The sequence below is a fragment of the Heterodontus francisci genome, chromosome 13 (assembly GCF_036365525.1).
Source record: "Heterodontus francisci isolate sHetFra1 chromosome 13, sHetFra1.hap1, whole genome shotgun sequence".
NCBI classification, from domain to species: Eukaryota; Metazoa; Chordata; class Chondrichthyes; order Heterodontiformes; family Heterodontidae; genus Heterodontus; species Heterodontus francisci.
Genome location: NC_090383.1, coordinates 17,217,132 through 17,243,753, shown reverse-complemented (window position 1 = coordinate 17,243,753; position 26,622 = coordinate 17,217,132). Strand labels below are relative to the sequence as shown.

Genomic DNA, 26,622 nt, shown 5'->3' with positions numbered 1-26,622 from the left:
GAGTCAGCCTGGACAAAGAATGTATGAAAGTTGTCCAAAGTGCAGGGGATATTATAGCTGATTTTGATTGTGCTTTTCTGTGCCATCCAAACATGTCTCCTTTCCATGAGGTGTCATTGAATGCTAAGAAGTAAAACTTCTATTCTTTGTTTTTCTTTCGCGGTACAGGGAATACTGAAGCCAATTGGACTTCGCAGCTCTAGCTGAATCTGGCTAACTCAGCACACACCACAGTTTGAAGTGGAGAATTTTCTGGTCTCCACACCACAACAGATGGTCAAAGCACCCGCTAAAATATTGCGGGAAGGCAGAACTGGACTTTGTAAAGCAGAATGAGTAACTCTCACCCATTGGCACATTATTAATAGTTACGGAGCCATATGCTATACTTTTTGCCTAATTAGATCTTTCTAAATTAAAACGCGCTCGCTGTAATATTCCATTAACATTTCCACAGCAGAAGAATGCTCTCTTTTTCACTAAGAATGGAAGTTATGTTTGTCTTGAAAGTGAAGCTATGGTGGTGTTACACTTAAGTGCAAAGTGGAGGTGAGATTTGAAAATGGTGGTCCTGTCAATGCAAGGGTGTCAATAAAATAGTTCGTAAAATTTGTTTACGATATTGTTATTAAATGTATTGTTTATTCAGCTAGGGATGGGAAATAAATAAAACAAGCCTACATTGATGGTATAAATAATTCGTTTTTGAATTCCTTGTAGCATGAACACAAGATACAAGGATAGAAATAGTCGCCATCCACTCTGGTGTGTAAGGCACACCTCTCTTGTACTTCTCTCCTCGACAATGGCCGTAGACCATTGACCTATTCCCAAGTCCCAGAGGGCTGAGGTAATGCGAGGCACAGATTAGGAAACAACTTTTTTTATAAATTGTATTGAGGTGCAGTATTTGAATTACCGTGCAACCTGAACATTGAATTCAGCTTCAACTTCACTGCAGTCTTTCTCACTGGCGTGTCTTAGCCAAGTCTGTCTTTATTTAGTGAAATAAAAGCAAAATACTGCAGATGCTGGAGATCTGAAATAAAAACAGGAAAGTGCTGGAAAAACTCAGTAGGTCAGGCAGCATCTGTGGAGAGAGAAACAGAGTTAACTGAACTGTTCTGATGAAAGGTTGCAGACCTGAAGCGTTAACTCTGCTTCTCTCTCCACAGATGCTCCCGGACATGCTGATTATTTCCAGCACTTCCTGTTCTATTTCTGTCTTTATTTAGGTCTAGATGTAGTGCTTCTGTCTCCTTATTGTTCAGTTGTTAGATTATATTTTCTACTAGTTTTTGTACCCAGTTTGTATTAGTTTTTGTCTAAATTTGGATATATTCTTTTGGTCCCATTAAGGTATTTATTAGAACTATTTCTGGATACATTTTTCATATTTTTATAGTCACAACCAGTTGCTGCTCTCCTTGCTGGTGGCACTGTTTCATCTCGAAGCTGTGCTTGATTATTTTTAACGTGCTCTTGGGTTGCGGGAAAGGTCAAATTTATTAGTCAGCCCTAGCTACCCAAAGAAGATGACAATGGGCCTCTTCCTTGAACTTATTGTGGTGATGGTGCTCCCATCGGAGTATTAGGTTGGCAATTCCAGGATTTCTGGCCCACTTACGGAATGGCGATGCATGTCCCAAGTCAGAATGGTGTGTGACTTGGAGGGGAGCTTGGAGGAGACCCTGAGAAGCTGGGATTGTTCTCTTTAGAGGAATCATGGTTGAGGGGAGATTTATAGAGATATTCAAAATTATGAGGGGTTTTGATCGACTAAACGGAGAAATTGATTCCACTGGCAGGAAGTTTGGTAACCAGAGACAAAGTTTTAAGATAAGTGGCAAAAAGTCCAGGAGGGAAATGAGAATTTTTTTTCACACAGTGGGTGTTACGATCTGGAATGCATTGCCTGAAAGGGTGTTGGAAACAGAGGCAATAATAACTTTTAAAATGGAATTGTATATACTCTTGACAAGGAGAAAGTTGCAGGACTGTTGGGAAAGAGCAGGGAGTGGGACTAATTGGCTAGCTCTTTCAAGTAGCAGGCACAGACCTGGTGGGCTGATTGGCCTCTTTCTGTGCTATTTTTTTATTCGTTCCAGGGATGTGAGAATCATTGGCCAGGCCAGCATATATTGCCCATCCCTAATTGCCCGTGAGAAGATATTGGTGAGCCGCCTTCTTAAACTGCGACAGTCCCTCTGGTGTCGGTACACTCATAGTGCTGTTAGGAAGGGAGTTGCAGGATTTTGACCTAGCAACAGTGAAGGAACGGTGATATATTTCCAAGTCAGGATGATGTGTGGCTTGGAGGGGAACTTGAAGGTGGTGGTGTTCCCATGCTTCTGCTGCCCTTGTCCTTCTAGGTGGTAGAGGTTGCAGGTTTGAAGGTGTTCGCAAGTTGCTGTGGTGCATCTTGTAGATGGTACACACTGCTCCAGTTGTGCACTGGTGGTGGAGGGAGTGAATATTGAAGGTGGTGGATGAGGTGCCGATCAAGCGGGCTGCTTTGTCTTGGATGGTGTTGAGCTTCATGAGTGTTGTTGGAGCTGCACCCATCTAGCCAAGTGGAGAGTATTCCATCGTACTTCTGACTTGTGCCTTGTAGATGGTGGATAGGCTTTGGGGAGTTACTCACCACAGAATTCCCAGCCTCTGACTTACTGTATGATTTTATGATTCTAAGGTGTTCCCATGAGCTTGCTGCTCAGTGGTAGAGGTTGCAGGGCTGGGAAGATATCGTTGAAGTAACCATGGTAAGTTGCGGTGTCGAGTCCTGCAGATTGTACATACTGCAGTCACAATGGAGGTGGAGGTGGGGTGGATATTCAATTTAGTGGCAAGTTGAGTTGATTGGTTTATCCTGGAAGTTATCAAGCTTCTTGAGTGTTCTTACTGCTGCTGGATTGTGCAAATTTATTCAGTTTTGACATATTGTAATGCCATGCAAAGGTCACAAAATTAACAAAAACCTACAAAAAACAATATTTTATTGACATTAAGCTATCTGTTCAAAAAGCAGATAGTCCAGCCACAAAATGGATAGGTGGTAAACCTATATGGCCATCTTGATGACAACCCTACAGTTTCCCTCGTGCGTAAGTCATTCAAATGACCTATATTCAAACCACATGAATCCATCCATGAGGTGAATTTGTAGACCAGATTTTACACCTATAGACAAATCACACATTAGCACCAATACTATTCAACCAATTTATCTTGTGACAATGTTAAATCTTCATCAAGAAACTCCTCAATTGCAAACCATAAAATCACAATACGTACACTTTGAATGAGAAGTCTGGGGTAGAGTCAGAATTAAGGCTCCCTTTCACGACAGCTTTGAGAAATGATTTTCTTCAGATTTCTTTGTGAATCGGTTTGAGAACAGCTGAATAGTTTTCATAAGAGCAAAATACTGCGGATGCTGGAACTCTGAAATGAGAACAGAAAGTGTCGAAAGTACTCAGCAGGTCTGGCAGCATCTGTGTAGAGAGAAACAGAGTTAATGGTCGGAATTTTACACCACTCCAGCGAGCCGGATGGTGGCGGGGTGGTGGCGGCTCTGGGAGGCCTTCCGATCCACTCCCGTCTCTGCCCCACTTTACGTGGGCCGGGGGGTGGAGGTGGGGGGCAGAAACGGCCACTTAAGGGCTTTCGCCCACTTCCAAGAGGATTTTACCCATGACAAGCAGGCATTTGGGAGACGCAAAAGGCCCACCAGTGAAAGCTGGTGGCCTCTCAGCGCCCCGGGATGAACCCTGGCAAACAGGCACAGGGTGCCTGATTGAGGGCCGCTCCCGCTTCCCCAACCACCCCCAGGACCTGAGACACCCCCCCCCCACCTTCCCCCACACGACCACCCTTGCCTCGCCAATGCACGACCGATCACCCCGGCAATGCAGCCCTAACTTACCTGTAGTCCTGACTCCATGTCCTCAGCTGGACTGCAGTCCCAGCAGTGGCCACCACTCCCAGTGGCGCTGCTGGGACTAAAAGCTGCCGGCCGATGATTGACCGGCAGCTCAATGAGGCGGGACATCCTCCCTCAAGCGAATGGAAGTTCCGCCTTGGAACAGTTAAAGCCCGGGGACCCGTAAGATGCGAGACAGATCCCCAGGCCTGGCAGAAGCAGGTTCGCCACCAACTTTTACTTTGGTGGCCAGCTCCCGTCTGCCCGACGTAAAATCCAGCCCAACGTTTCAGGTCTGTGACCCTTCATCAGAAGTCAGAAGACTTTTCATACTGGTTTTTGGATTTTGATTTCCATTTACAGTATATCCTCTCACTGCCCTCTATTTCCTCAGGTGCACTCTCAATATTTTCAACTGTCGCACCCATGCTTAAAAATTACCTAAAACTGCACTTGCCTCAACTTATCATTTGTATTCAAAGGTTAAGAGAATTAGGGACATCCAGACAGTTTGAATTTACATTGTACAAATCTATTTAGATGTGATTGAAAAAGATCATCCCATCAGCTGAAATGCATTCCTGGTATTTCTATTCAGGCACACTAACACTTGGTAGGTCATCGAAAGATAGATAGAAAGATTTGTATTTATATAGCGCTTTCATGACCGCAGAAATTTCGAAGTGCTGTGCAGGCTGTGAAGTACTCTTGAAGTATGGTCGCTCTTGTAGTGTTGGGAAATATGGCAGCCAATTTATGCACAGGAAGCTCCCAAAAACAGCACTGTGATAATGACCAGATAATCTTTTTAATGATGTTGCATGAGAGATAAATATTGTCCAGGACATTAGGAGAGCCCCCCTGTTCTTCTTGAAATAGTACCATGGGATCTTTTACTTCCACTTGAGAGGACATGTAGTTTAACATGTCATCCGAAAGATGGACAGTAGTACTTTGGAGAGGGTCTGATCTTGTATCGAATCCTGTCCTATATTTGACTTGAGCCCAGGCAAACGAGACTTTGCGGACTCTACTTTTATATTTGTTCAGCGACTGCATAATGGGTTGGGGCAGTTCAATTCCAATTCCAACTAGGCATAACCTACAGAATAGAGATAGTCCCATTTGGTGCTAGTAGTTACTAACTGGAGACGTTGTTTGGAGAAGCTGTTTTACCAGTGCAGTGTGATTGTCTGCTTAGGTGAAGATTGAAATGTATATGTACGAAAGCTTGAAGTGCAAAAAGGACATTGAGCCCATGGATATTTATCTGAACGTGTAATTGTACGCTACTTTTCGGTGTCCTGAGAAAATTTCTCCCTGAAATCCAAAAGATGTAAATTACCTACCTTAAGCTCATTTTTCCACGATTTATGCTTGGTGAGTGCTTTCCATATATGGAATTTCCATGGCCCAGCACCGTAGGGACCAATGTATTGCATGAAGTGTTTCATCGTCTGTAAGAATTTATCCCTTAACTTACAATTCCAATCCTAACCAGCTATTTAACCAGCTCTCATTTAAAGGCAATAAGCAACACAGCATTAATTGGCATGGCTGGGTTTTCGGGTAATGTAGAGGTTACTCTACATTTTGTCAGATTTGTGTTCCATTCAATCACTGAGTGAGCAACTCAATAGGCTTTTATTTCCAATCACACACACTTGTCTCACTTAATATTCAGCATTGTGACACTATTTGATTTCTATCTGTACAATTCCTGATGTGATAATTTACCTCAGTCGTAATGACAGGAAATGGTAATGAATGATCGTGGAATGCTGTACAAATGATTTGGACTGAACACTATTTCAAACAATGAACATATAATCAATTAAGAATTCTGTCCACACTCAGTGCCACAGGGGTGCTGCACAGAGTGTGGAGTTAGCACACTACCTTGCATCTCTGCAACCTAGATTTAAATCCAGGCTGATGGGATAGAAATCTCTTCTCTCCGCCAGCTGTAAGAATCCTACTTGAAATGATTTAGATAGTTTTTAGTTGCCATGAATCTACATCATGAACTGTCCATAAGCCAACAGAAGTGAGCAGTTGCAGTCGGCACTGACAAAGATGATTTGTGTTGGGAAGTGGAAGTCTGACAATGGGAGGGTTAGGAGTACTCCTGTTCAATTGAAATCAACACAGTTCTTTGGGGTCTAGTAGATGGAGATTTGCTCTGTATTCGGTCTATGTTATACCTGCTCTGCCATGTGTCAGGATAAGCCGGAATCCAAAACAAGGGCGTAGAATTTCCTGCAACAGCGTGATTGGTGACCCACGCTGTGAATTTCCCCATTCTGAGCACTGATAGATTGGTTACTCTAAAAATTCCTGGATTTGTAATTGGAAAATACAACAGCAAGCAGAGTGGCAAATTAGCACACACTGCAACCAATGGCCAATGCTTGTTACAAATGGCACAGTCTAAGACACTACGTTCAACATAGAAATTAATCAGACTTATTTGCAAAGGAAAGAAGATTATTCACTGGGCTTGACCATGAAGTAGTTAATAGTGGGACACCACTACATTTCAAAATAAAAGAATGACTTTGATTTCTAGGTTTACCTTTAGCAAGTGATCCCAGCCAAATAATGCTACCTGTGTGAACCCGACTACACCTTCGTGTTTCAATACTGAATAATTAATTTTCTTAGAAAAAAATGCAGCTTTTTAAAGACTAAAGGTAAACATATGTGGCACTGACAAACACTATGGGCCGGATGTTCAAATGCCAGCAGGGTTGGCACCGAGTCCAGGCGTGATTTGAAAATTGCGGTCCCAGAGGTCGTCTTCGGAACCCGATGCCTCTGGGACAGTCCGCGATTTTCAATGTGAGGGTGTGCATGAGGGAATGGGGAAGCTGCTTGCCTCCAATTAAGGGCCCATTAAGTTCATGGAGGAGCTGGTTAAGGGGTCAGGGTGGGGGGATGGGGCCTGCACTGTAATTTTCAATTAGGATTCCAGCGAGGCCAACTAGTCTGGTTCCCAATAGTGCAAAGCTGTCGGGCTCGCAGCGGATAGAGAGAAAATGTTATTGTTGGACGATGAAATGTTTTGGTCCCACGGGGATCTTGCGCCAGGCCAAGCGCAGGAAAACATTTTTATTTTGGAAGCAATGCTTCATCGCTTTACGCTGCTGGCCCTCCAAGGAGCAGCCTGCTCTCTTCGGCAAGGCAGCGGCAAGCCCCATCATGGCCGCCACTTGCCTTTGCTGATCACACTCTGCAGCCAGCTCCCGCCTCCTGCAGACATTTGGCGCCACTAATTGGGCGCTGGGTTCACTTTCTGCCTAATTAGGGCATTTACATCTAACGATTGCATTAGTGCCACAGCTGAGGCGCGGAGTCGGGACCCGGAAATCATCCAGGCATTGGGTTCCCAACCCCATTTTGAAAATTCAGCCCTACAACTCAATTATTGTCAGACATACATAGGATAGGCAATGGCAAACATTCAAAGAGCACATGGATGTACTGCAACAATTGTTTATTCCTGTCTGACGCAAAAGTAAAATGGGAAAGGTAAGCAAACAATGGCTTACGAGGGAAATTAGAGATAGCATTAGATCCAAGGACCTGAGGATTGGGAGCAGTTTAGAATTCAGCAAAGGAGGAGCAAGGGATTGAGTAAGAAGGGGAAAATAGAGTACGAGAGTAAGCTTGCGGGGAACATAAAAACTGACTGTAAAAGTTTCTATAGGTGTGTGAAGAGAAAAAGATTGGTGAAGACAAATGTAGGTCCCTTACGGTCAGAAACAGGGGAATTTATTATGGGGAACAAAGAAAAGGCTGACCAACTAAACGCATACTTTGGTTCTGTCTTCACAAAGGAGGACACAAATATCATTACAGAAATGTTGGGGAACACAGGGTTTAGTGAGAGGGAGGAACTGAAGGAAATCAGTATTAGTAGAGAAATGGTGTTGGGGAAATTGATGGGATTGAAGGCCGATAAATCCCCAGGGCCTGATAATCTACATCCCAGAGTACTTAAGGAAGTGCCCTAGAAATAGTGATTGCATTGGTGGTCATCTTCCAAGATTCTATAGACTCTGGAACAGTTCCTACATATTGGAGGGTAGCTAATGTAACCCCACTATTTAAAAAGGGAGGTAGAGAGAAAACAGGGAATTATAGACCAGTCAGCCTGACGTCAGTAGTGGGGAAAATTCTAGAGTCCATTATCAAAGATTTTATAGCAGAGCACTTAGAGAACAGTGGTAGAATCGGACAGAGTCAGCATGGATTTACAAAAGGGAAGCGATGCTTGACAAATCTACTAGAATTCTTCGAGGATGTAAGTAGTAGAGTTGATGAAGGGGAGCCAGTGGATGTGGTTTATTTGGACTTTTAGAACTCTTTCGACAAAGTCCCACATAAGAGATTAGCATGTAAAATTAAAGTGCATGGGATTGGGGGTAGTGTATTGCGATGGATAGAAAATTGGTTGGCAGACGGAAAACAAAGATAGGAATAAACGGGTCTTTTTCCGAACGGCAGGCAGTGACTAGTGGGGTATCGCAGGGATTGATGCTAGGACCCCAGCTATTCACAATATTAATGATTTAGATGAGGGAACTAAATGTAATATCTCCAAATTTGCAGATGACACAAAACTGGGTGGGAGGGTGAGTTGTGAGGAGGATGCAGAGAGGCTTCAGGGTGATTTGGACAAGTTGAGTGAGTGGGCAAATGCATGGCAGATGCAAGAGAATGTGGATAAATGTGAAGTTATCCACTTTGGTAGCAAAAACAGGAAGGCAGATTATTATCTGAACGACTATAAACTCGGAGAGCAGAATATGTAACAAGACTTGGGTGTTCTCGTACACAAGTCGCTGAAGGTAAGCATGCAGGTGCAACAGGCGGTAAAAAAGGCAAATGGTATGTTGGCCTTCATAGTGAGAGGATTCGCGTACAGGAGCAGAGATGTCTTGCTGCAATTATACAGGGCCTTGGTGAGGCCACACCTGGAATATTGTGTGCAGTTTTGGTCTCCCAATATGAGGATGTTCTTGCTATAGAGGGAGTGCAACGAAGGTTTACCAGACTGATTCCTGGGATGGCGGGACTGACGTATGAGGAGAGATTGAGTCGGTTAGGATTATATTCGCTAGAGTTCAGAAGAGTGAGGGGGGGATCTCATAGAAACCTATAAAATTCTAACAGGACTTGACAGGGTAGATACAGGAAGGATGTTCCCGATGGTGAGGGAGTCCAGAACCAGGGCTAATAGTCTAAGGATACAGGGTAAACCTTTCAGGACTGAGGTGAGGAGAAATTTCTTCACCCAGAGAGTGGTGAACCTGTGGAATTCGCTACCACAGAATGCAGTTGAGGCCAAAACATTGTATGTTTTCAAGAAGGAATTAGATATAACTCTTGGGGCGAAAGGGATCAAAGGATATGGGGCAAAAGCGGGAACAGGCTACTGAGTTGGATGATCAGCCATGATCATAATGAATGGCGGAGCAGGCTTGAGGGGCCGAATGGCCTTCTCCTGCTCCTATTTTCTATGTTTCTACATACGTACAGACTTTTGAATACATTAGCACCACAAAAATTCAGGTTAGCGTCAATACTTATGCAACTACTGTTAAGTAGTTATGTACAGTGTAGCTTTGATATGATCCAGTCTTATGAATGGAACATTGATAAGACAACAATCTCATTAAGGATCATACCACTTCAAAGTGATACTGGCCCAATATAGCAAAGGCTAGCCAGACTAATGAATGCGTTAAAAAAAAAACCTGATCTGAGTTTCAAGGCTGGGCAGAAAATCGAGTATGCTGTTCAAAACTGACTGATGTTTCTCCGGCCACGTAGTCAGAATTGTTCACTTGTGATAAACTTTTCTTCTGAATTCAAGATGGAAAAAGGTATAATGTGACATGAAGATATTCAATAGTATAAGATTGAATAGCGAACAAGTTTTGAACTGGATATAGACCTGGGTCATTACATGGACATCTTAGATTCTCAGTAGCAGTTTATCATGTTTGATTTCTTTGGAACTCCCCAGTTATTAAAGCTGACGATTCTTAGCTGGGTTATTTTGGTAATCAATACGTTTCAAAGAAAACTCTTGTCTTTCCTTACAGATTGCATTTATGCAGAGATGAAAAATTAAGAGGCTGGATATTTTTATGTTCTATCTTCTCGTTCCTGCGAACATGCAAATGGCAATTGATTTCTTAATACAGCTCCATGAATCACACCGCTGCCAGGTCGCCAAGGGCTTACCAGCGCCATTATTCTTCAATCTGAATGGCAGCAGTGATAGAAGTAGCATTGATTAATTCATAATCGTCGTTGATTTTAATCGGGGCAGAGCTTTGCGCCATAATTTCCTCTCTCGTGCTGTAAAACAGGCCCTACAATGAAGGTGTCCCATTATAATGGCGCATGTCCCCAGCACATTGTCATCTAGTAATGCTGTCAACAGTCATGTAAGCATCTGAAAAAGTGTAGAAACAACAACAGTAATTTAGAGATTAAAAAGTTAAATTCCTGGCCTAAAATCCAGTGTTACCTACAGGAACTGAGGCTTAGGCCTGTATGTAATTGACATTCTGCCACTATTAGCTTATGATTTTATTATAGAACTGAAATTGCAAATAGGAGGTTTGAGCAGTTGGACTTTGGCCTTTGAGGTGTGGCTGAGATATATATCTTGGAGTGTTCGGGGCTGATGTCAGGAAGCTGTTCTTCACACAAAAAGTAGTGGAAATCTGGAACCCTGAAAGCTAGTGGTCAATTGAAAATTTCAAAACTGAGATTGGTAGATTTTTGTTTGGTAAGGTTGTTAAGGATTATGGAACCAAGGTGGGTTTAATGTAAGGCCATTTAATTGTGCCAGTTGCTTGCAGTACTGTGAATTAGCTTTAGATGGGTACATCTGTAATTGTAACTAATATAAATACTCCCAGTGCTGTCCTGGCCTATTCTCTACAAACGAAATACAGCTTTGCAAATTCATTACGGCTGTCACTTAACAATTCTAACTAAAATTGCCCATTTTCGCTGATGGCAACACAGTAAGTAATGACATCTGATAGACAAGCATTTTTTAGTGGCCAGGAATAATCAAAGGAACAAATTGTTCTGCTCAGAAGGGGTTCAGTCTGGAGTCACGCACATAACATTTGACAACTGTACAATGCCTGTACCGCGGGAGATAGAAAATTGTTCAAAATGCATTTACTCTTTCAACCTCTTTCTCTCTCCCACAGACCGTGTACATGTTCTACGCTCTGGCGATCGTCTGTGATGACTATTTTGTTCCTTCATTAGACAAAATCTGTGAGGTATGCACTGCCCATGATTTATGGAGACTCTCCAGATTGCAATGTATTGTAGTCTGCTTACGGTTATTGTCAGACTGGGTGTATTACTTTCACTCTGTATTGAACGTGTAATTGATAATTATGGATAATAGACATAATCACAAAACAATAGTTCTGCTCTAACTGCTTAATCCTTTCCATAATATGCAAAACTGAGCAAAGGTGATCTGAATAGAAATAGTTCATCTGCTAAGGCTGATATTTTAGGACATCGAAAGTACTCAGAAACTGTATTTGTGGTGAACAGGAAAAAGTGAGGGAGGAAATCAGAAAGATATATTCAAAGGATATTCTTCCTGTGTCTTTGTAATATTGAACATTACTTAACATTTCCTAGCATCCCTAGCAAACACTCCAAGTCTATCTAACAATCTACCCATCTATAAGATATAAAAAAATTTGCATCTGCGCATACTTCCAGCAACACTTTCCATTACAAATTCCTAAATCCATGTTAATAATGGAAATGACCGTGTAAACTTGCCACATTGTAATTATACCGCTCCCCCAGTAGGGGCGCTATACATGCTGCGTCACTATCTGAGACAGAGACTGGAATTTTACATCAGGGTACAGGCCAAAAAGTCAACGGTGAGCCCACCCCTGCTGAGCCTGGAAGCCACGCCTTGATTTTGTGAGGTTCAGGCCCTTAATTGGCCTCGCGCGGGACTTCCATCCCTCCGAGGCAGGAGGACCTGCCTCCAAGAGCTGCTGGCCAATCAGTGGGCCAGCAGCTCTTCAGTCCCTGCAGCGCCACTGGGAGCTGGGATTGCACCCATTGAGAGGAACAGGAATGGAGGAGGCCCTGGAGTAGAGCTAAGTGTGTGGGGCCTTGCCGGGGAGTATTGGTTGGGCCTGGCGAGGAAGGGAGGGGATGTCTATTGGGGGGTGGGGGTGAGGGGGGGAGGTTCTCCAGCGGGGGTGGCTTGTGCCATTGGGTGGGGTCCTCCGTGGGGCAAAGGGTGAAATGTCCGTCCGCCGCTGGTAATGTACAGTAGTGACAGGAGGAGGCCCTTAAGTGGGAAGTAATTGGCCACTTAAGAGCCTTAATTGGCCTGGGGCAGGCATGCTTTTTGTTACCTCCCCCGCTGCTCATAAAATTCAGTGGGGGTGGGTAGGCGACAGGAATGGCACCCCCCACCTCCCACCCAATTTATGCCCCAACCCCACCTCCAACCCGCTCGCAGCGGGGCATAAAATTCTGGCCAGAATGTTGGAATCATAGGGCGGAATTTTCTGCCCAAAGCAGGGCTCCCGAGAGTGGGCCAAAAAGACTTCAGCCCGCTGGAGCAACCCCTCCCCCTCCGCCCCCCCCCCCCCCACTCCCACCCCCGGAGTGCAGGGCCAATTAGCAGCCCAGCGCCAGGTTCCGCGTCCCTTTAAAGATGGGGATCACGTCTCCAAAAGCTGCCAGCCAATCACAGGGCCAGCGGCTCAGTAGTATCGGCAGTGCCCCCCCACCCCCCCAAGCCTGCAGGGAGGCTCATTTTATTGGGCGACCACATCGGCTTAATGCCTGTAGCGGGGGCAGGGGTGGGAGTGGGGAAGAGACCCTTAAGTGGCTGTTCAAAGGCCTCTTAAGGATCTCAGTTGGCCTCTGGCAGGAAGGCTGTCGTCGTCCTAACCGGCCCCCAGCAAAATTGCAGTGCGACGGGGAGGCAATGGGCCCTCCACCCCTCCCTCTCTTCGCCATTCTATGGGACCCCCCCCTAACTACGAATCCATCTCAGGGGCTATAAAATTTAGTCTATAGAATGACAATTTCACAAAGGCAGTTTCAACTATTAATACGGACATCTTATATAGAATGTTTGTGTCAGATGTGGCTCAGTTGGTTTCACTCTTATTTCATAGTCAGAAGGTATGGGTTCAGATCCCACTCTGGTGACTTGAGCACATGAAATCCAGGCTGATAGGCTAGCCCAGTATTGTAAAGTGCTGCACTGTTAGAGATGCTGTCTTTTTGGATGAGATGTTTAACCCTTTCAGGTGGACGTAAAAAAATCCCACGGTACTATTTTGAAGAGCAGGGGGGTTCTGTTTAGTTTAGAGATACAGCACTGAAACAGGCCCTTCGGCCCACCGAGTCTGTGCCGACCATCAACCACCCATCCATACTAATCCTACACTAATCCCACATCCCTATCACATCCCCATCTGTCCCTATATTTCCCTACCACCTACCAATACTAGGGGCAATTTATAATGGCCAATTAACCTATCAACCTGCAAGTCTTTGGCATGTGGGAGGAAACCGGAGCACCCGGAGAAAACCCCCTTGTGCTGGCCAATATTTAACCCTCAATCAATATCACTAAAACAGATGATCTGATCATTCATCTCATTGCTGTTTGTGGCACCTTGCTGTGCACAATTGGGCTGCCACGTTTCCTACATTACAGTAGTAAGTACATTTCAAAAGTACTTAATTGGGTGTGAGGTGCTTTGAGACATGCCAAGGTTGTGAAAGGCACTATCTAAATGCAAGTTCTTTCTTTTATATTGTGTCCAGTTGTAATTGTCATGCTGGAATTATATGTTACTACCAGTGATGGTGCTGTGGTGCCTCAGTGTTGCCAATTCGTTTTTGAGGTGCATTCACTGTTGCTTTGTAGGCAAATGCAGCACCCAGTTTGTGCACAGCAGCATCCCATAAACAGCAACTGAGATAATGACGTGTCAGCGTTTTCTCAATGGTAGCCCTCTCACCTCTAAATCAAAAATTTGTGGGGAATACAAGTTCCACTGGAGAACCTGAGTCCATAACCCAAGCTGAGACTTTAGCGCAGTACTGAGGGAATACTGCACTGTCGGAGGTGCCCCGTCTTTCAGATGCAATGTTAAACCAAGGCCTCATCTGACTTCTCAGTTAAATGATCATTTTCTCATTGTTGATTTTAGGACCTTGCTATGTGTAAATTCTGAAAATAGTGACTACTCTTCAAAAGTACTTCATTGCTTTAAAGCACTTTGGGATGTCCTGAGATTATGAAAGGTGCTATATAAAGGCTAGTTTGTTTGTTCATTTGTAAGAGTTTGTTTTTATGATGTTGGTTGAGGGATAAATGTTGGCCAGGACTCCAGGAGAACTTCCCCATCACTTTGTTGAATAGTGCCACGAGATCTTTTAAGTCCAGCTGAATAGGCAGTTGGGGCCTCAGTTGAACATCATTATCTGAAAAAACAGCACCTCCAACAATGCAGCACTCCTTCTGCTCTGCATTCAAGTGTTGGCCTAGATTATGTACTGGATTCCTGGAGGTTGGCTTGAAATCATGACGTACTAATTCAAAGTTGAGATTATTTATGGAGAGCGCTGTTTTATAAATTTATTAAAAGGACAGAAACAGTGAGGAAACCCAGGAATATTTTTGATTATAAAGCATACAAAACCATACCACTTAAGATATAAAACACCCTGCACAACACTGACAATGTATCACTGAGTGTGATGTGACGGGCTGAACTCAGCATTTAACTTTGAAACTCCCATCACAGCGCCACTTAGTAGTGTCAAAGCCAAGTGGTACAGCTAGTGTGGATATTCAACTATTAGATTTTCCATCGGAAACTTTTAAATAAGACTGAAATATATATAGTATCAATGTGCAAATCTCCTGTCATCACACTTCAGGTGCTCCGATGCTAATACAAAGTTGTTTTTTTGATCATTCTTGAAAATACTATAAAGAAACAAAGTCAGAATTTGGAAAGTGCAGAGAAACTCCAGTGTCCTAACTGACCTTCACAGAAACAAAGCCAGTGTTCTGAACTCCAGTCTAAATAGCAATTGGCCTTTGACTGAGTTTCAAACACTGTTTACTTAACATCAGTTAGATTTTGTAGCCTTGAAAGGTCATATACCTACACATTAACAGAAGAATAAAACATTGTATTTTACATGACATAATATTCATGTCTTTGTTAAAAATCACCCATCCTCTGACTTGCTTTATGTTGTGCCAAAATTAACTGGTGTATTGAATAAGATCTATAAAAAATGTATATAGGGTGAAAAAGAAAGGTTAAGCAAGAGACAGCCAACCTTATATTTTGCCTGGAGGCAATATTTACCCTTCCACCATCACAGTTAACCTGTGCTTTCCAGGAAGGTCTTTCTGACTTGTCATAATTTTTTTTGTTAATTATGGCCCTGAAATACTAGCAGATAAACACCTCAAAGCAGCCAAAGATAAACGAGTTAACATCACCGCTAAAACTGCCGCGAGAAAAATGTCAGATAGATGTTGTTACGCATCCTGACATAATCCCGCAGGATGATATCAAGGCCCAAAGCTCACCAGTACGTAGGACAGTCCTTAGCCCAAATGACACTGTCTCTCGAGTGAAAACATTTGCCTTATTCTTTTTGAGCATAGACTCTAATAACAAAAAAACTTAACAGAGCCCCTGTCCCCCATCGCCCCACGTAAAATGACCGTCCACACATGTTTGTTAATGGTAAACACGTGTAACAGATGGGATTGAATAAATATTTTAAGAGAATTGATTTGAAATATTTAGTGATGTAAAAAAAACCACAAACATGAACTTGAAAGGGAATCTTGTGCCAGTTAAATGGATAAATGGCACCCAGTTAGAATGGAGCATTCCTGCTACGGTTTGTCAGCACAAGTTGCCACGGACTAAAGTGCAGCTGTTGTTTGCTACAAAACAACTGAGAGCCTGATGAAATAAGAGAGCAGGCTAACACTGGGATGTTCGGCCTAGTTCTGCTCCTTCATTCCATTTTGCCACACTGAGCTCACAGCAGTTTATATATTTTTTCTTAAGTTATGTACCAGAAGAAATCTGGAGCAGGCAGCCAGTGAAGAGTGAAAGTAAAATGCGAAAAAGCACGAGGAGGGCAGATCAAATAAGAACTAGGGACATGAATACAGAAACATGGGATATGAAAGAAGGTTTCCAGAATGGGGCTTTTTTTTAGAGAGGTGGGGTATGAAACAGGGTAGAGGCAATATGGGGGATCCGAACCCTTGGATGGAGGAGGTCCCAATCAGTTGGAAAGATGAGAGATACGGTCAAGTAGATGTGAAATATTATTTTCTATCCAAGAGTGTGAGCATAAAAGAGCATCTATGAGTGGAATACTGTATTTGTTGCCTAAATTAATTACATTAATGTGAGCCACTGTGCTTTAGAAGCAGGAAAAAAGTGCAGAGTCACCTGACCAACTCTGCTATTTAAAGCAGTGTTTGGACTCCATGATTGTTGATTGTAAATCCTTGCATGATACGACTAGCACATGCTCCCTTTTGCAGCTTTGCTACTGGTAGAATTAACATTCTTGGTCTAATTTGGAGGTTGTCCTGGAAGCAGTGAGCAGATTACATAGAACTACATAGAATTAGCAGCACAGAAACAGACCATTTGGCCCAAATGGTCTTCATGCTCCACATAAGTCTCTTCCTACACTACTTCATCGAACCCGATCAACATATCCTTGATATTTCAGTTTACTTTCACATATGAGCCAGTTACTCGATGGTAAATTGAAGTTGAATCCTTACACGTGCTTCAGGAAGTTGCATCATTTGTGCATCCTACCCATGTTGCTTCCAGGTATCTTCCATATCGCTGTCTCTAAACTCCTTTTAAGCACCTAAACTTGACATGGTAAATCTGTACTTCCCTGTGTTTTGAATGGTTGTCCAGCTGATGATGTCGTTGAGCTGAAGCCTCGGCCTGTTGCTCATATTAGCTGCTTAATTTATGGCATCATAAGCTGGTGAGGCAGGGTCAACTGAAAACTTCAAAACTGGGATTCATAGTTTTTTGTTAGGCAAGGGTATTAAGGGGAGCCAAGGCAGGTAGATGGAGTTAAGCTACAGATCAGCCATGAGCTAACTGATTGGTCGAACAGGCTTGAGGAGCTAAAATGCCTCCTCCTCTTCTCATGTAGAGGAACAGGGTCGAAATTTTCAAGATTTAATTAGGGATTCATTTGTCCTCAGAATTCAAAATGTGATCTATTGGGTTGGGGATTTACTTCTAATATTGGCGGCTGGTAGCCCAGGCATCTTGGGCTGAACTAATGTCACTTTTATTTTATTCTTTCTTCACTCCCTTATCTTAGTGGTCTCTGCCTCACCATACCATAGCCCACAACCTTTTCATGGGCCTCTGCCAGTGCCATCAGTAACCATGCTACATAGAAGGAGTATAAGAGCAGCCCTTAATAACTCCGGTCTTCCCTCCATTCCTATAGGATGCTCCGAGCCTCCATTTGATTTCCCTGACAACAGAGCTGGGATTGATTGTGAAATCATAATCAAAGAATAATGGGTGGGAGCATCGCCCCCACATGCCTAGTTTCTGTTTCACCATGGCTACACGCTCCTTCCAGTTTTTGGCGCACGCCCTGGCCCCTCCGAATCTTATCCCCAGTGCCTTCAGGTAGTCTGACCTGATGGTGAAGGGGACAAAGGGTTGGTCAGCCCAGTTCCCCAAGAACATGGCCTCACTCTCGCCGCGATTTACTTTAACTCCTGAGGCCAGTTTGAACTGGTTGCAGATGCTCATGAGCCTGCGAATGGACAATGGATCCGAGCAGAAGACGACGATGTTGTCCATGTAAAGAGAGGCTTTGACCTGCGCGTCTCTGCTGCCTGGGATTGTCACCCCTCTTATGCCGCACCCTTCCTGATGGATTCAGCAAAAGGTTCGATGCAGCAAACAAACAAGACAAGGGAGAGACGACAGCCCTGTCTGACTCCAGATTTGATCGGAAAACTTTCCGATTCCCACCCATTGATTGAAACTGCGCTAACGAAATTTGTGTAGAGCAGTTTGATCCAATTGCGGATTCCCTCCCCAAATCCCATTTTGGAGAGCACGTCCATCATGTATGTGTGCGATATCCTGTCAAAAGTCTTCTCCTGGTCCAGGCTGATGAGGAAGGTGTAAAAGGTATTGCATCAACTTTTGTTTTAATCTTAACTGTGCATTGATGAATTTGAGAACTTGGAGAGGTCAAGGGTTTGAACACTCTTTTCACCTCTGGTGCCTGGGTTTTAGTCCAGCTGCTACTGAGGACGTGAAAATTGCGACACTCTGCTGTCTGTAAGTGCTCTAAATGAACGTGGAATTAAATTAGGCAATCACAATTGAAGGGCTCAATGTTTTTAATGCAAATAAGTCATGGTTTTCTGTGTAAAATATGTCAGTATTGCAATCGTGGTGCTATCTCGCTCTTAGGCAGTCCCTCAGGAGCGAGGATGACTTTCTTCCACTCCAGGCTTTTGGCTCCTTAGTCGACTGAATAGTCCAATTCTGGATCCGTACACTCTGCCACAGGTAGGGCAGGTGGTGTTTGGTGAGAGAGTGAATGGAATGTTCGAAATTCTGAACGCTCCTTCCGCTGTTTGCACTTGGTTGCTGCCTGGGCATGTCGATGTTGTTTGAACTGGGTGGCATCTACATGGATGCTTCTTCTCCATTTTGTGCGGTCTCGGGCAAGAGATTCCCATGAATCAGTGGAGATGTCACATTTTTTCTGGGAGGCTTTAAGGACATCCTTGTAGCGTTTCCTCTGCCCTCCTGGTAGCCTCTTGCCGTGATTGAGCTCGGAGTAGAAAGCCTGTCTTGGGAGTCATGTGTCAGGCATGTGGACGATGTGGCCCACTCAATGTAACTGACTTGCCATGACCAGTGTCTCAATACTGGAGGTGTTGACCTGAGAGAGGACACTGATAAGAGCAGTCCCACCCAGCTGGACGAAAGTGGAGAGGCGTTGGAGGAGGATGGTGTGGTCAACCGTGTCAAAGGCTGCAGACAGATAGAGAAGGACGAGGAGGGAAAGTTTACCTTTGTCACAATCGCATTGCATGTCATTTGTGCCTTTGATGAGAGCTGTTTCCATACCGTCGCAGGGGCAGAAATCTGATTGGAGGATTCAAACATGGAGTTCCATCTCACATCACTAAATCTAAACTCTGATTGGTTCTTCAATTAGTTGCAAAATATGTGCTTGGCAGCAACCTATCAGGATCAAGGATGTAGCACCTAGTATATCTACTTTGGCCTTCAACAATTCTAAGCATTACCTTCTTACACCCTTGTTCAATACTCGGCTTGAGGATCTGATCAGAATGCATTCAGGAGTATGAACTTTACCTCTTTGCCTGCCTCCCTTAATGAAGGGTGCTAAGGCCCTTATAGTGTCCCAGCAGCTGTGGTGGCCTAGACCAACCAATTCAGCGCCCACAACAGGGCTCTGGTGCCCGGCTGAAATGGCAGGTCCCAGCAAGAGTTTGCGGTGGGGGGAGTGGGGGGGTGCTGTGCAGGGGATTGGCGTTTAGTGCAGGGGGAGGGTGGTGCAGGTTTTACTGGTGGAGGCCCTCCATGGGCCACAGATTGCCCACAGAGGAACCCCTCCCCCCAAAGCCCACAGGGAGATTGCCTCGTTTTACTAGGAGACCTCCCCATGTGGCATAGGTTCCCCCCGCCGCCCCTCACCACTGGTTAAATCCCAGCGGCAGCAGGAAGAGCCCGTTAATAGGTCACTTATCAGCCTCAGTTGGCATCTGGGCAGGAAGGCCGTCTTCAGTCTATCCTGTCCCCGACAAAATTGCGATGCGACAGTCCCTCGCCTCCCGTTGCAATTCTATGGGCCTGCCTGCCTCCGAACCTATCTCGGGGTGTGGGGGTGGTGCATAGAACTTATCTCCAGGAATTAGACCTGGAAACTTGGGTTTGGTATGGCTTCAGACAGTGGCTGTACTGTCTAGGCGAATCAGGTGAGCATTAGATTGTAGAGTAACCATAAAAAATGAATCAACGTCTTCAAACAAAATGTCAAGCTTGTATCGTTGTGCAAAATCCTCACGACTGACAGTCTGTTGGCAGTTTTCACTGGGACCTGATTAGGGACCTGGATCTGAAAGGAGCTTAACTCGAATTGGACTAACCCGACATACAGCAAAGTAATGGGAGGAAAATGAATAATGAATAAACTAAAACACTGCATGAAATGCACTGATGAGGTATTGAACATCCTGCGGAATGACTGCTGGGTCCTTGAATTCGGCCTTTTTGTACAACTTATTTATTCAGCCATGACTGAAGGAGGGAACTGAGCGAATCAAATTGGCAGGAACCATGACTGCAAGTATCACAGGAAAGAGAACTGCAGCAGCAAACACAGCTGAATTTAAAACAAGACAGTTAGTGCTGGTAGATAATTTCAAAATGAGTAATAACAGTGAATTGGGCTTCTCACGCATCGACGTCTCCCATCATTTTTTCCAGACTTGGAATTTTGTTCTGAAAATTACTCTGGTGAAAGCAATTTGCTTCTTTGTAGGGCTGTGGGAAAAACAATATAACACTGAATTATAAAGATGCTAATCCACAGCTCCACACTTTAACACAGCAATAGCCATGTGCTGAGGGAACGATTCTTCCAGGTGACCCGTCATGCCAATTCCCCTGTAATAAAGAGAAAGCCTTGCATTTATATAATGCTTTTCACGACCACCGGATATCTCAAAGTGCTTTACAGACATTGAAGTACTTTAGAAGCTTCATCACTGTTGCAATGCAGGAAACACAGCAGCCAACTTGCGCACAGCAAACTCCCACAGACAGCAATGTGATAATGACCAGATGATCTTTTTCTTATGTTGATTGTGGGATAAATATTGGCCAGGACACAGGACACTTTGAAATAGTGCCTTGGGATCTTTTACGCCGGCCCGAGCAGGCAGAAGGGACCCTGATTTAACATCTCATCCAAGGAACAGCAGCTCCCGACAGTACGGTATTCCCTCAGTACTGCACTCGAGTGTCAGCCTTGATTTTTGTGCTCAAGCCCTGGATTGGGATTTGAACCTGGAACCCAGAGGTGAGAGTGCTGCCAACTGAACCAAGGTTGACACAAATTTGTGATATAATATATATGATTTCAAACTGTAATTCTGAACCTGAAGAAGGGATGTTGACTCATAGGTCTGTAATTCCTGTTGTATACTACTAATAAAATATCTTTTACCAATGGTTAAAAAAAACTTACTTTACCAGGCAAAGCCCCAAGTTCCCAATTCTTGCACGTCCTCTTCTCCACTGTCTCGAACCTGTGGAGGATTACTGACCCTCTTGCTTTTGCGTCTTTGGCTCGGCCACTGCAACATTTCACCCTCCCCACAATGCCTCCTGTCAACATTGTCCCAGACAGTTGAGATTGTGAGGGCAGCGTTTCCTCAGTCTAATAAAATAAACTTTGTAATTTACTGAAATTAATATTCTGATGGTCTGCATCACACTCTGCACCTGTGTTTTCAGATGCAGTTACAATCATTTCCAATTTTGTGGTATTTGAAATACCTGCATTAGGGTTGCTGATGCTTCAGGATTGCCTTGGAGTCTCTAGGAATTAATGATTAATCCCCAGGACACTGTTGCAAGCAACCCTGGGAAAAATGATAGGGGCAATTAAAACAAATGGTGTGTTTTAACAAAAATTTCTTTGAACACTTCTATTTATTCATTGGAGATGGAAATAAAAGCAGATTGACTGACAGTCACGAATTATCCAATCGGGTAATGAAAGTCTCTTCGCTTTCCAATTGGCTGGAGACTATGAGGTTGGACTTCTTGGGAGACCGATGGCAGGAATGTGGGCACGGGGCAGATTGAGGCAGGAGGTCATGTGGTGACCCCTCCAGGAATATGTCCCACCAGAGTCAGCAACTCTCACCTGCATGTGTGTAATACATCAGAATATACAAGGGCACACATCCAACTGGAGCAATAAGGCTCACTTACTTAGTTTTAAACCAAAGATTCTAATTTTTTCAGTGAAATTATGATTCGGAATTCTAAAATCAGCCAGTCTTAACACATAGCCAGAAAGGATTTGTAGAATCTGCTTTATTTAAAACACTCATTCACAATATATCCCCAATTGCCCAAGCAGATCGCTTGGGACCTTGGCTGCTGGGTGCCTGATCTGGCAGTGACCTATTCAGTAATTGCCCAGTCTTCCAATGGGTGATTTTGGGGTCAAACACAGGCTGTACTATTGGCATGTGCGGATCTAACTTAAATTGATTGATTTACTTAAATCAGGTCCCTCTCCAATTCTTTAGACTCTGGGCAAAGCTCTGTCCACAACACACTTAAAGTGGCTGCGTTGAAATCTTGGGTCTTGGCCGAGTCAACTAGAGGGGTTTTTCCCCATTGATAATATATTTTTTTTATTAGTACACAACAGAAATTAAAGGAAGCTGAGTATGACATAAAAAGAAAGACTTCTATTTATATAGCACATTTTATGATCACAGGACATTCCATAGTGCTTTACAGACAATGAAGTTCTTTTGAAGTGTAGTTACTATTGTAATGTAGGAAACGCAGCAGCCAATTTGTGCACAGCAAGCTCCTACAAACAGCAATGTGATAATGGCCAGATAATCTGTTTTAGTGATAGCGATTAAGGGGTAACTATTGGCCAGGACACCGGGGATAACTCCCCTGCTCATCTTCGAAATAGTGCTGTGGGATCTTTTACATCCAGCTGAGACGTCAGATAGGGATTGATGCCAGATCGGGCATTTTAAATGTGACCAAGTGAGTCACAAAGCCAACAATAACTGCTCAACTTTTATTGGGTCTCCCCGCAGCAACCGTTTATTGACAAACACGATGCGTAATGAAAGAGTTGTGAGGTTGCTTGACTGCTTAGCATCAGGTAGCAACAAGTGTGTAACTGGGTGACGGGTACCCAAGTTTCCGCCCTTTTGGCATCTTTTGAGCGGGTCACATTAAACATTCTTGGTGCTGAGAAGGAAGGTGGAGGGGTGGGGTGTGAAACTGGAGGTCTCTCCTCAAGCTGAGCCTTTGTACCATTCTTCTTGTTTTGCCTTTCCCCCTTAGTCCTACTTGAGCACAATTCCGTGACACATAGCATATTCCAATGTAAGCAGTGTTTGAAGGCCATACATTTCTAGCCCTCTCTGATAATGGTGAAACTGTTAACTTTAAGCTGGATTTCTACACGATAGATCAGAAAGGGTAGATGGTCAGTGGAAATGGTTTTTAGCTACAATTCATGATTGTTGAGAAGTATTAGACAATGGTCTTTGTTTATGGTCGACAAGAGCTGGAGGGAACATTCTTTGGCCATGGTTCTTGGTCATTGAGAAATGCATGGGAATAATATTTTACTGATCATGATTAGTAAAGACAATATGGATGCAGTTGTGCATGATCAGTACCTCTTGAGTTTCGTATGAGAAATCTTCTTCTCCCTCACCAGTCCACTAAATGGAAAAAAATCAGAAATGCAACTGTTGCAGTGAAACATTTAAATCCATTATTTTCAAAAAATTGTTTTTTGCCCAGTCTGTTGTTCTACAAGCATAAAATATGGACCTGTTGAGCAACAAGGTGGTTTGTAGCTGAAATCTGGTATTGTGATTTTGCTATGCTGGATTTCTAGATCCGCAATAAGAAAATAATTGTTTGGATCCCCTAACACTATGAAAGGCACAATGAACCTTATTAAAGGATTTACAATTGCTTCCAGAATCCATTTGGATAAATTATTACAGAATGATTGTTGGATTTATCTGGTAACGAAGCAATTGGGTTGCATGGTGCTGTGCCGTCACCCCTGGGTAACTTGGTTCACCTCCTGCTGGTAGACTGGATGAATGCCTTTTTCTTTCTGCTTGGTGTTAAAAACAGTATCGTCTTCGTGAATAAGACCTATTTTTTGTGTGTTCATGACGCACAATATAAGTTATATCATCTCCACGTGATGTCGCCACAATAAACGTGAAGAGCTTTTTGACCTCTTCACTCCTCCCTGAATTCTAAAGGAACGGTTGGGAAATGCATTTTCTTTCCATGATAAAGTTTCTTTAAGGGTTCTGACTGAATTGAGTTTAGACATTTTCAATGAAGTATCTAATGAATGCAAAAACCAGACACTGCCACAATTTACATTTAGCTCAAAAAAAACTTCAAGAGGCAGATGCTCAGATGCCAGTTTTTAACACGGGACCATGTGTTTTAGAAGTGTGATTAAGGAACAAGAATAAGCAAGGACAGAAAGATGAATAATGAGCATCCGTTCAGGATGAATAAACACTATTGTAATCGCCACGGTGATGACTTACCTATGACATTTTCTCGCTGTGCTTTCTCTTCTGCAGCGTCTACACCTCAGTGAAGATGTGGCTGGAGCTACTTTCATGGCAGCTGGAAGCTCAGCCCCTGAGCTCTTCACCTCTATCATAGGTAACTCATTGAGGTCAAAGTGGAAAAAGCAAGGCTGCACTTCGTTAATCCTGACTTGTTCATCCCCACTTTGTTAATTTCTGCATTGTCTGACAGTGGTTTTTGCATGAATTTAATTTTGCTTGTCGCACGTTCACTTTAAAGGGAAGCATTACTGAAAGTGTAATCGTGTACTTTCCCTCTGTCCCACAAGGGGAGGTTTAGAACAAGATGCATCTCTTGTTGAAGTTCTCCACTTGAGCCCAAGAGCCAATCATTATCATACAGTCATAGAATGGTCACAGCACAGAAAGAGGCCATTCAGCCCATTGTGTCCATGCCAGCACTCTGCAAGAGCAGCTGGAGCTAGTGCCCCTCTCCCGTCCCTGCAGATATTTTGTCTTCAGGTAATTATCCAATTCCCTTTTGAAAGCCACGATTGAACCTACCTCCACCACATTGTCAGGCAGTACATTCCAGATCCTAACCACTCACTGCGTAAAAAAAATATGTTTTTCCTCAGGTCATCTTTGGTTCTTTCACCAATCACCTTAAATCTGTGTCCTCGAGTTCTTGACCCATCCGCCAACAGGAACAGTTTCTCTCTATCTACTCTGTCTAGACACCTCATGATTTTGAACACCTCTATCAAATCCACCCTCAGCCTTCTCTTCCCTAAGGAGAACAGCCCCAGCTTCTCCAAACTATCCACGTAACTATCCCCTCAACCCGGAACCATTCTCGTAAATCTTTTCTGCACCTTCAACAATACCTTTGCATCCTTCCTAAAGTGTGATGCCCAGATTGTAAGGGGAGTAGATAGGCGGTTCTGTGGTCGAAAACAAGACTCCCGAATGGTATGTTGCCTCCCAGGTGCATGGGTCAGGGATGTCTCAGATCGGCTGCCGAACATTCTGAAGGGGGAGGGTGAACAGCCAGTTGTCGTTGTGCACATAGGCACCAATGATATAGGTAAAAAAACGGGATGAAGTCCTACAAGCAGAATTTAGGGAGTTAGGAGCCAAGTTAAAAAGTAGGACCTCAGAGGTAGTAATCTCAGGATTGCTACCAGTGCCACGTGATAGTCAGAGTAGAAATGAAAGAATAGTCAGGATGAATGCGTGGCTTGAGAGATGGTGCAGGAGGGAGGGGTTCAGATTTTTGGGACATTGGGACCGGTTCTGGGGGAGGTGGGACTATTACAAATTGGACGGTCTACACCTGGGCTGGACTGGAACCAATGTCCTTGGGGGTGCTTTTGCTAACGCTGTTGGGGAGGGTTTAAACTAACGTGGCAGAGGGATGGGAACCAAATGAGGAGGTCAGTGGACAGTAAGGAGGTAGTAACTAAAGCCTGTAAGGAACTAGATAATGAAGTCAGCGTGACTAAGGGGAAGAGTAGGCAGGGAGCAGATGATGAACGCAAAGGGACTGGTGGTCTGAGGTGCATTTGTTTTAATGCAAGAAGTGTAGTAGGTAAGGCAGATGAACTTAGGGCTTGGATTAGTACCTGGGAGTATGATGTTATTGCTATTACTGAGACTTGGTTGAGGGAAGGGCATGATTGGCAACTAAATATCCCAGGATATCGATGCTTCAGGCGGGATAGAGAGGGAGATGAAGGGGTGGAGGAGTTGCATTACTGGTCAAAGAGGATATCACAGCTGTGCTGAAGGAGGGCACTATGGAGGACTCGAGCAGTGAGGCAATATGGGCAGAACTCAGAAATAGGAAGGGTGCGGTAACAATGTTGGGGCTGTACTACAGGCCTCCCAACAGCGAGCGTGAGATAGAGGTACAAATATGTAAACAGATTATGGAAAGATGTAGGAGCAACAGGGTGGTGGTGATAGGAGATTTTAATTTTCCCAACATTGACTGGGATTCACTTAGTGTTAGAGGTCTAGGTGGAGCAGAATTTGTAAGGAGCATCCAGGAGGGTTTTCTAGAGCAGTATGTAAATAGTCCAACTCGGGAAGGGGCCATACTGGACCTGGTGTTGGGGAATGAGCCCGGCCAGGTGGTTGAAGTTTCAGTAGGGGACTACTTTGGGAATAGTGATCACAATTCCGTAAGTTTTAGAATACTCATGGACAAAGA

The 26,622-nt window shown here is 43.9% G+C and overlaps 1 protein-coding gene across 2 annotated transcripts in view; it reads left to right on the top strand.

Annotated features, from left to right (window-relative positions):
* LOC137376249 (sodium/potassium/calcium exchanger 3-like) overlaps window positions 1-26,622 on the top strand; it is a 451,264-nt gene that overhangs the window by 301,768 nt on the left and 122,874 nt on the right. For both annotated transcript variants that reach the window (XR_010976157.1, XM_068044421.1), the window contains exons 4-5: window positions 11,167-11,241; window positions 24,459-24,543. Coding sequence is in view for 1 of the 2 variants with exons in the window: in XM_068044421.1 (XP_067900522.1) it covers window positions 11,167-11,241; window positions 24,459-24,543 (160 nt within the window). In the remaining variant the exon portion in view is untranslated. The remainder of the gene's footprint in view (window positions 1-11,166; window positions 11,242-24,458; window positions 24,544-26,622) is intronic.